A 10,929-nucleotide genomic window follows, 5' to 3' on the forward strand; every position below is an offset into this window, starting at 1 on the left:
GCTGATGCAGGACAGGACATCTAGGCTGATGCAGGACAGGACATCTAGACTGATGCAGGACAGGACATCTAGACTGATGCAGGACAGGACATCTAGACTGATGCAGGACAGGACATCTAGACTGATGCAGGACAGGACATCTAGGCTGATGCAGGACAGGACATCTAGGCTGATGCAGGACAGGACATCTAGACTGATGCAGGACATCTAGACTGATGCAGGACATCTAGGCTGATGCAGGACAGGACATCTAGGCTGATGCAGGACAGGACATCTAGGCTGATGCAGGACAGGACATCTAGGCTGATGCAGGACATCTAGACTGATGCAGGACATCTAGGCTGATGCAGGACAGGACATCTAGACTGATGCAGGACAGGACATCTAGGCTGATGCAGGACAGGACATCTAGGCTGATGCAGGACAGGACATCTAGACTGATGCAGGACATCTAGACTGATGCAGGACAGGACATCTAGACTGATGCAGGACAGGACATCTAGACTGATGCAGGACATCTAGACTGATGCAGGACATCTAGACTGATGCAGGACATCTAGGCTGATGCAGGACATCTAGGCTGATGCAGGACATCTAGGCTGATGCAGGACATCTAGACTGATGCAGGACAGGACATCTAGGCTGATGCAGGACAGGACATCTAGGCTGATGCAAGACAGGACATCTAGGCTGATGCAGACATCTAGACTGATACGGACATCTAGGCTGATGCAGACATCTAGACTGATACAGACATCTAGGCTGATGCAAGACAGGACATCTAGGCTGATACAGACAGGATATCTAGACTGATGCAGTACAGGACATCTTGGCTGATACAGGACATCTAGACTGTTACAGGACAGGACAGCTAGGCTGATACAGGACAGGGCATCTATGCTGATACATGACAGGATATCTAGACTGATACAGGACAGGATATCTAGGCTGATATAGGACAGGACATCTAGAATGATACACGAAAGGATATCTAGACTGATACAGGACAGGATATCTAGGCTGATACAGGACAGGACATCTAGAATGATACAGGACATCTAGACTGATACAGGACAGGACATCTAGACTGATACAGGACAGGACATCTAGACTGATACAGGACAGGACATCTAGAATGATGCAGGACAGGACATCTAGGCTGATGCAGGACATCTAGGCTGATGCAGGACATCTAGGCTGATGCAGGACATCTAGACTGATGCAGGACATCTAGACTGATGCAGGACATCTAGACTGATGCAGGACAGGACATCTAGGCTGATGCAGGACATCTAGGCTGATGCAGGACAGGACATCTAGGCTGATGCAGGACAGGACATCTAGACTGATGCAGGACAGGACATCTAGGCTGATGCAGGACAGGACATCTAGGCTGATGCAGGACAGGACATCTAGACTGATGCAGGACATCTAGACTGATGCAGGACAGGACATCTAGGCTGATGCAGGACATCTAGACTGATGCAGGACATCTAGACTGATGCAGGACAGGACATCTAGGCTGATGCAGGACATCTAGGCTGATGCAGGACATCTAGACTGATGCAGGACAGGACATCTAGACTGATGCAGGACAGGACATCTAGACTGATGCAGGACAGGACATCTAGGCTGATGCAGGACAGGACATCTAGACTGATGCAGGACATCTAGACTGATGCAGGACAGGACATCTAGACTGATGCAGACATCTAGACTGATGCAGGACATCTAGACTGATGCAGGACATCTAGACTGATGCAGGACATCTAGGCTGATGCAGGACATCTAGGCTGATGCAGGACATCTAGACTGATGCAGGACAGGACATCTAGACTGATGCAGGACAGGACATCTAGACTGATGCAGGACAGGACATCTAGGCTGATGCAGAACAGGACATCTAGGCTGATGCAGGACAGGACATCTAGACTGATGCAGGACATCTAGACTGATGCAGGACAGGACATCTAGACTGATGCAGACATCTAGACTGATGCAGGACATCTAGACTGATGCAGGACATCTAGGCTGATGCAGGACATCTAGGCTGATGCAGGACATCTAGACTGATGCAGGACAGGACATCTAGACTGATGCAGGACAGGACATCTAGACTGATGCAGGACAGGACATCTAGACTGATGCAGGACAGGACATCTAGGCTGATGCAGGACAGGACATCTAGGCTGATGCAGGACATCTAGACTGATGCAGACATCTAGACTGATGCAGACATCTAGACTGATGCAGACATCTAGACTGATACAGACATCTAGGCTGATGCAAGACAGGACATCTAGGCTGATGCAGACATCTAGACTGATACGGACATCTAGGCTGATGCAGACATCTAGACTGATACAGACATCTAGGCTGATGCAAGACAGGACATCTAGGCTGATACAGACAGGATATCTAGACTGATGCAGTACAGGACATCTTGGCTGATACAGGACATCTAGACTGTTACAGGACAGGACAGCTAGGCTGATACAGGACAGGGCATCTATGCTGATACATGACAGGATATCTAGACTGATACAGGACAGGATATCTAGGCTGATATAGGACAGGACATCTAGAATGATACACGAAAGGATATCTAGACTGATACAGGACAGGATATCTAGGCTGATACAGGACAGGACATCTAGAATGATACAGGACATCTAGACTGATACAGGACAGGACATCTAGACTGATACAGGACAGGACATCTAGACTGATACAGGACAGGACATCTAGAATGATGCAGGACAGGACATCTAGGCTGATGCAGGACATCTAGGCTGATGCAGGACATCTAGGCTGATGCAGGACATCTAGACTGATGCAGGACATCTAGACTGATGCAGGACATCTAGACTGATGCAGGACAGGACATTTAGGCTGATGCAGGACATCTAGGCTGATGCAGGACAGGACATCTAGGCTGATGCAGGACAGGACATCTAGACTGATGCAGGACAGGACATCTAGGCTGATGCAGGACAGGACATCTAGGCTGATGCAGGACAGGACATCTAGACTGATGCAGGACATCTAGACTGATGCAGGACAGGACATCTAGGCTGATGCAGGACATCTAGACTGATGCAGGACATCTAGACTGATGCAGGACAGGACATCTAGGCTGATGCAGGACATCTAGACTGATGCAGGACAGGACATCTAGACTGATGCAGGACAGGACATCTAGACTGATGCAGGACAGGACATCTAGGCTGATGCAGGACAGGACATCTAGACTGATGCAGGACATCTAGACTGATGCAGGACAGGACATCTAGACTGATGCAGACATCTAGACTGATGCAGGACATCTAGACTGATGCAGGACATCTAGGCTGATGCAGGACATCTAGGCTGATGCAGGACATCTAGACTGATGCAGGACAGGACATCTAGACTGATGCAGGACAGGACATCTAGACTGATGCAGGACAGGACATCTAGACTGATGCAGGACAGGACATCTAGACTGATGCAGGACAGGACATCTAGGCTGATGCAGGACAGGACATCTAGGCTGATGCAGGACATCTAGACTGATGCAGACATCTAGACTGATGCAGACATCTAGACTGATGCAGACATCTAGACTGATGCAGACATCTAGACTGATACAGACATCTAGGCTGATGCAAGACAGGACATCTAGGCTGATGCAGACATCTAGACTGATACGGACATCTAGGCTGATGCAGACATCTAGACTGATACAGACATCTAGGCTGATGCAAGACAGGACATCTAGGCTGATACAGACAGGATATCTAGACTGATTCAGTACAGGACATCTTGGCTGATACAGGACATCTAGACTGTTACAGGACAGGACAGCTAGGCTGATATAGGACAGGGCATCTATGCTGATACATGACAGGATATCTAGACTGATACAGGACAGGATATCTAGGCTGATACAGGACAGGACATCTAGAATGATACAGGACATCTAGACTGATACAGGTCAGGATATCTAGGCTGATACAGGACAGGACATCTAGAATGATACAGGACATCTAGACTGATACAGGACAGGACATCTAGGTTAATATAGGACAGGACATCTAGATTGATACAGGACATCTAGACTGCATCAACAACATTTTATAGAAAATATGAGTACATTTTTATAGAGGTATGATTTTATTGTAAACGCAATAGCATGACCCGTAAGAATGCAAAGGTAATGGTGAAGTCATTTCAATTGACATGACTGCAGTAGAATGTGTTTACATCGTTCGAGGATACCAAGTTGTGAACCATATTACAGGTCCGTCACAACATGGCCATGTGAGCAGTAGAGCTGAGTAGCGTGAAGAAGAAAAAGGGGGGAAAAGTGTGCCGATAAACAAAAATGAGTTGTAAAAAGGAACATCCAGTACTGCAATGGAAGGAACTGAATACACACAACTGTTGACGAGAAATTACGACAATGTTAACCACGAATCCTATGAATAGAAGATTTTTTGTTTGATCTACTTCACGTTCTTAGTTGTATAGACAATAAAAACATCCGCAGTCTCAAATAGAATAGTAGTCTCTGTTCACGACATTTCTTTGTTCAAAATAGAAACACCTCTCAAGAGTTTCTGTTCCACAAACATTTCTTATACACTGGTACGACAGTGTCTTTAGCCCCCTGAGCCCCGACCTGATAATCCAGCAGGTTGGTCAGAGGTTCAGGCATAAGTCTGTGTTCAGGCTTAGAGCTGTGGCTAATACCAGCAGTAGAGGGAGGAGAGGTGCCGTGAGTGATGGTCCGCTGTGGTCTGACAGAGCGAGGGTGGGCCTGGTCTCTTGGTTCAGCTCACTCGACAAGGGGGCATTCAGGGTGGGGGGAAGGGCTCCCTGTGCCCTGTCCTTGGGGAGCTCCTCGTCGGTGGCTGCCCCCTCCAGGGACTCATACCACTGGCACTGGAAGTCCCTCTTCCAGGCCTCCAGGTTGCCAGGGTCCAGCTGGCCTGTGGCCTGTACCCCCTCCACCTTCCTCTGCGTCATCACGAAGTTGGAGGGCGGCAAGTGCAGGTAGGCGGAGCTCTCGGGTTTGCGGCGCACGCAGCGGCCACGCCCCTGGCACAGGGAGACGCCGCACAGGCGGGCGGCTGTGGTCACGTTGACGGCGTACAGGCCCAGAACCTCACGCACAAACGTGGCCAGCTCTGAGCAGGCTCTCTGGGGGCAGACAGAGGTGAAATGTTTTCATTCACAGACCCAGTTACAGTTGTCTGGCTGACTGAATGTATGTATGGAACATTGAAGAGATGTGTACTGTACCTGAGTCCTTGTAGAGAAGACACCTTGATCTTTCTCCCAGAGGACAACCCCTGCTGCCCCCATGGCAGCACTCTCACCAATGGTGTTGACCAGGTCCACCTAATGGACATCACTCAGTTATACACTGGTTACAGAGCCAACAGACAAAGAGAAACCACTTTCAAAAACATGGTAACATCTACTTCCACCCAACACTATCTCTCACCTCAGACAGAAAAGTATTGGTCGATGTATAGACACTCCTGACCAATGGGAACACAGGAAGGTCGTAGGCGGCCCCGGCCAAGCTTGCCACTCTCAGTGCCTCTCGGATCTGATTGGACGTGTACAGTCTGGCCCCTGAGGTCCCACCCTGCAGCTTCTCTAGTGTGAGGGCGGGGTAGAGAGCAGAGCAGCATTTCCAGAGCCACAGCAGCTCGTCGTTCAATGCCATCTCGGCGGCGGGACAGCGACCCGTGTAATTGGACAGCAACTGGGCGGGGCCGGAGTTGTAACAGTTGGGGTACGGGGTCACGCCCCACAGAGCCTTGGGGCGGAGCCTCCTCACCTCCCACAGGGTCTCCATGAGGATGGACTGGGACGCTGCCTCAAAGTCCACCTGGGGAACGGGATGACATCATCATTATGAGACAACTGTGGCGTTGAATAACATTTGTTACATCTGTTTCTCCTATTACTCTAAACTGGCATGGATGAGGATCTTACCTGAGACCACTTCTCCACCTCCTCCGTGGTCCAGTCAGGGAAGAAGGTCCTCAGCAGAGCCCTGGAGCCCTCCAGGTAGATGCCCTGTTTCTCACGGTTCCTTCCCCACTGCGGGGACCACTGGCCCCAACGCAGTACCCCCAGGCCCTGGTAGCCTATGGATGGTAGCGCTGCCGCCAGGTCCTCCCCTGTCTTCTGGAGGTGTCCATCCAGTCTGGTGTGTTGGGGAAGGCCTCCGTTCACCGGCTGGTCCTGGTTAGTGTAATAGGGGTACTTCCCCAGAGTGTCCTCATAAAACATGGACACGCGGCCCTCTCTCTCCATCCCAAAGGCTCCTGGGTCAGGTCGTCCAGAACACGCCTTGTTGGGGATTCCCCATAGTACTAGAAAAGGCTGCCCTGGTGACAGAGGGGTGCGTGCCAGCTGTGGGGGACCACCAAGGCAAGGGGAGGTAAGGAGCATCAACCCCTGGAGGAGGAGTGGTAGTAGGGCCCTATGTGGCCCAGCTCTGAGCCCTGCCCGGAGCTCCAGCTCAGTCCACGCCATGGAGCTGCCTGCTGCCTCTGTGTATCACCACGCCTCCAGGCCCTCACAACCAACCATAGCCCTGGGAACACAACACGGCACCTTCAGCTGTCTACGTGCCAACATTAACATTGCATACCTGTTATCACATTATAACATTGCATACCTGTTATCACATTATAACATTGCATACCTGTTATCACATTATAACATTGCATACCTGTTATCACATTATAACATTGCATACCTGTTATCACATTATAACATTGCATACCTGTTATCAAATTATAACTTTGCATACCTGTTATCACATTATAACATTGTATACCTGTTATTACATTATAACATTTTATACCTGTTATCACATAACATTGTATACCTGTTATCACATTATAACATTGTATAAATGTTATCACATTATAACATTGCATACCTGTTATCACATTATAACATTGTATAAATGTTATCACATTATAACATTGTATACCTGTTATCACATTATAACATTGCATACCTGTTATCCCATTATAACATTGCATACCTGTTATCACATTATAACATTGCATACCTGTTATCACATTATAACATTGTATACCTGTTATCACATTATAACATTGCATACCTGTTACCACATTATAACATTGTATACCTGTTATCACATTATAACATTGCATACCTGTTACCACATTATAACATTGTATACCTGTTATCACATTATAACATTGTATACCTGTTATCACATTATAACATTGCATACCTGTTATCACATTATAACATTGTATACCTGTTATCACATTATAACATTGTATACCTGTTATCACATTATAACATTGCATACCTGTTACCACATTATAACATTGTATACCTGTTATCACATTATAACATTGTATACCTGTTATCACATTATAACATTGTATACCTGTTATCACATTATAACATTGCATACCTGTTACCACATTATAACATTGTATACCTGTTATCACATTATAACATTGCATACCTGTTATCACATTATAACATTGCATACCTGTTATCACATTATAACATTGTATACCTGTTATCACATTATAACATTGCATACCTGTTACCACATTATAACATTGTATACCTGTTATCACATTATAACATTGTATACCTGTTATCACATTATAACATTGCATACCTGTTATCACATTATAACATTGTATACCTGTTATCACATTATAACATTGTATACCTGTTATCACATTATAACATTGCATACCTGTTATCACATTATAACATTGTATACCTGTTATCACATTATAACATTGTATACCTGTTATCACATTATAACATTGTATACCTGTTATCACATTATAACATTGTATACCTGTTATCACATAACATTGTATACCTGTTATCACATAACATTGTATACCTGTTATCACATAACATTGTATACCTGTTATCACATTATAACATTGTATACCTGTTATCACATTATAACATTGTATACCTGTTATCACATTATAACATTGTATACCTGTTATCACATTATAACATTGTATACCTGTTATCACATAACATTGTATACCTGTTATCACATAACATTGTATACCTGTTATCACATTATAACATTGTATACCTGTTATCACATTATAACATTGTATACCTGTTATCACATTATAACATTGTATACCTGTTATCACATTATAACATTGCATACCTGTTACCACATTATAACATTGTATACCTGTTATCACATTATAACATTGTATACCTGTTATCACATTATAACATTGCATACCTGTTATCACATTATAACATTGTATACCTGTTATCACATTATAACATTGTATACCTGTTATCACATTATAACATTGCATACCTGTTATCACATTATAACATTGTATACCTGTTATCACATTATAACATTGTATACCTGTTATCACATTATAACATTGTATACCTGTTATCACATTATAACATTGTATACCTGTTATCACATAACATTGTATACCTGTTATCACATAACATTGTATACCTGTTATCACATAACATTGTATACCTGTTATCACATTATAACATTGTATACCTGTTATCACATTATAACATTGTATACCTGTTATCACATTATAACATTGTATACCTGTTATCACATTATAACATTGTATACCTGTTATCACATAACATTGTATACCTGTTATCACATAACATTGTATACCTGTTATCACATTATAACATTGTATACCTGTTATCACATTATAACATTGTATACCTGTTATCACATTATAACATTGTATACCTGTTATCACATAACATTGTATACCTGTTATCACATAACATTGTATACCTGTTATCACATTATAACATTGTATACCTGTTATCACATTATAACATTGTATACCTGTTATCACATAACATTGTATACCTGTTACTGAATCATTGTCAACAATAAAAATGAATCGCAAGTCAACAAACGAATCATATTGCCAGGCTGCGCAAGGGCAGCACGGCTGGCCCTTGGATGTACACAGAGATTGACTTCATCACTACTTGTATTTGTGAGAGGTACTGACATGTTGAAATCCCCAAGCTGTCTGTTTAAACTACTGATGAACAGCTCGGACACCCATGCATACTCCACAAGACATGCCGCCAGAGGTTTCTTCACAGTCCCCAAGTCCAGAACAGACTTTGGGAGGCACACAGTACTACATAGAGCCATGACTACATGGAACTCTATTCCACATCATGTAACTGATGCAAGCAGTAAAATTTGATTTAAAAAATAGATTCAAATGCCACTTATTGAGCAGCGGGGACTGTGAAGTGACACAAACATAGGCACAGACACATGCATACACACACAAGATAGCATACGCACTATACACATGGATTTTGTACTGTAGATATGTGGTAGTGGTGGAGTAGGGGCCTGAGGGCACACAGTGTGTTGTGAAATCTGTGAATGTACTGTAATGTTTCTAAAATTATATAAATGTCCTTCATTTTGCTGGACCCCAGGAAGAGCCAGGCAGCAGCTAATCCATAATAAATACAAATACAAATCCCTAGTCAGTCCCACGTCGCCGCCAGACATTCTCATTGACTCGTGTGATTCTTTTGCAAACTTATTTGGCCTTCCAAGAGTAGGCCTAAAATAACAAAAGAAGAGATGATTGATTGGGTGAATGAGGCGTGTGTGTGTGTGTGCGTCAGTGGCATCGCCATTAGAGGGGACTAGACTAGAGGAACAGGATGCCTCAAAAAGGTCATTAACAAGAGTTAATTGGATTCATTAGTGCCGCCCATGTTGGCCACGAGGATCTCTAAGACGCTGCTCGCTCTGTAATGATTCTCAGTAATTACTCTGTAGCGTAGCAGAGGGAGCCATGCCAAAAACAACTACAAAAATCAACACTACACTACGATTATTGATCCCAATCGTTACAGCCCTGTGAAAAAACAGTAAATCCGTAGGACCGTAAAATTGCAAATGTGTCCTTTTTTGGGGGTAAAGCTCTAATCCTTCAACAGTAATCTGCTTTTGTTTGTTTTACTGACCAGGCGTGAAGGGGAGGGGACACCACAAAGCATGTGAACATGTAGGATTCTGTGTAAAACAGATTAACTACCATGGTTTTAGAAAATCAGTTAGCCAATATCATGGATAAGAACCCATTGGGCTGTGCTTTCATATATACACTAAGTGTACAGGACATTAGGAACACCTGCTCTTTCCATGACATAGACTGACCAGGTGAATCCAGGTGGAAGCTAGGATCCCTTATTGATGTCACGTGTTAAACCCACTTCAATCAGTGTAGATGAAGGGGAGGAGACAGGTTAAAAAAAGTGTAAGCCTTTGGGGGGGGGGGGGGGATAAGGTTTTGAAGTGTCTTTCTTATAACTAGGAGATATAAGTAAGCGAAGGAAATGTTTTTAGTTTTTTGGACACATATTTAACCCATCTTTTTTTTGTTGGCACAGAACGACCTCCGTACTTCCATTCAGTTTTTAAAACCGTCACCAGTTACCTGCAGACGAGTCCTGTGACACAGGTGGGGGTGTAGCATCTCACCTTTCCATACTGGGGACATATTAGTTTGTAGCCCAAACGGTTCGGACGCTACAGACAGAAGTTTCTAACGTTTTGTACACTCGGTGTGTATATTTGTCCCAGCTATGTGGTCGAAAAATAAGGTACCTGTTATTTTGACACATTCAATTCACTCTAATCCAAGTCACTCCCTGCTTTGAAAAAATGACTGGAGTACTATAGTGCCAAACTTAGACCCTTAGGAATCCCCCTCTAAACTTGGCAAAATATACAATGATTCGGGGTGCCTTATGTTGCAGCAAAAAGGTATCCTGCTCTTTCTGTGGAACTTCAATGTGGGAGAGGACGGGGATCATTGAAAAATACACGTTTACGGAACGAGCCAATGT

At 44.3% G+C, this 10,929-nt stretch overlaps 1 protein-coding gene across 1 annotated transcript; it reads right to left on the reverse strand.

The window, feature by feature from the left end:
* Positions 1–4,683: 4,683 nt before the first annotated feature.
* On the reverse strand, positions 4,684–10,580 carry si:dkey-72l14.3 (Glyco_hydro_56 domain-containing protein). The gene is made up of 5 exons (XM_039007467.1): positions 10,518–10,580; positions 5,992–6,414; positions 5,492–5,884; positions 5,287–5,385; positions 4,684–5,184 (listed from the first exon to the last, which is right to left on the reverse strand). The coding sequence occupies exons 1-5, from the start codon at positions 10,578–10,580 to the stop codon at positions 4,684–4,686; spliced, it is 1,479 nt and encodes a 492-aa protein (XP_038863395.1).
* Between the last annotated feature and the right edge of the window lie 349 nt (positions 10,581–10,929).

The sequence above is a fragment of the Salvelinus namaycush genome, chromosome 14, assembly GCF_016432855.1.
Source record: "Salvelinus namaycush isolate Seneca chromosome 14, SaNama_1.0, whole genome shotgun sequence".
Taxonomy (NCBI): domain Eukaryota; kingdom Metazoa; phylum Chordata; class Actinopteri; order Salmoniformes; family Salmonidae; genus Salvelinus; species Salvelinus namaycush.

What these genes read in the sequence shown, in the direction of transcription:
- si:dkey-72l14.3 (XM_039007467.1), bottom strand. Translation starts at nt 10,580, where the DNA reads ATGTCCCCAGTATGGAAAGGTGAGATGCTACACCCCCACCTGTGTCAC. An exon ending in GTCACAGGACTCGTCTGCAG is followed by an intron (nt 6,415 to 10,517) that starts GTAACTGGTGAC and finishes GGTCCCCCACAG; the next exon opens with CTGGCACGCACCCCTCTGTC. An exon ending in CCAATACTTTTCTGTCTGAG is followed by an intron (nt 5,386 to 5,491) that starts GTGAGAGATAGT and finishes GATGTCCATTAG; the next exon opens with GTGGACCTGGTCAACACCAT.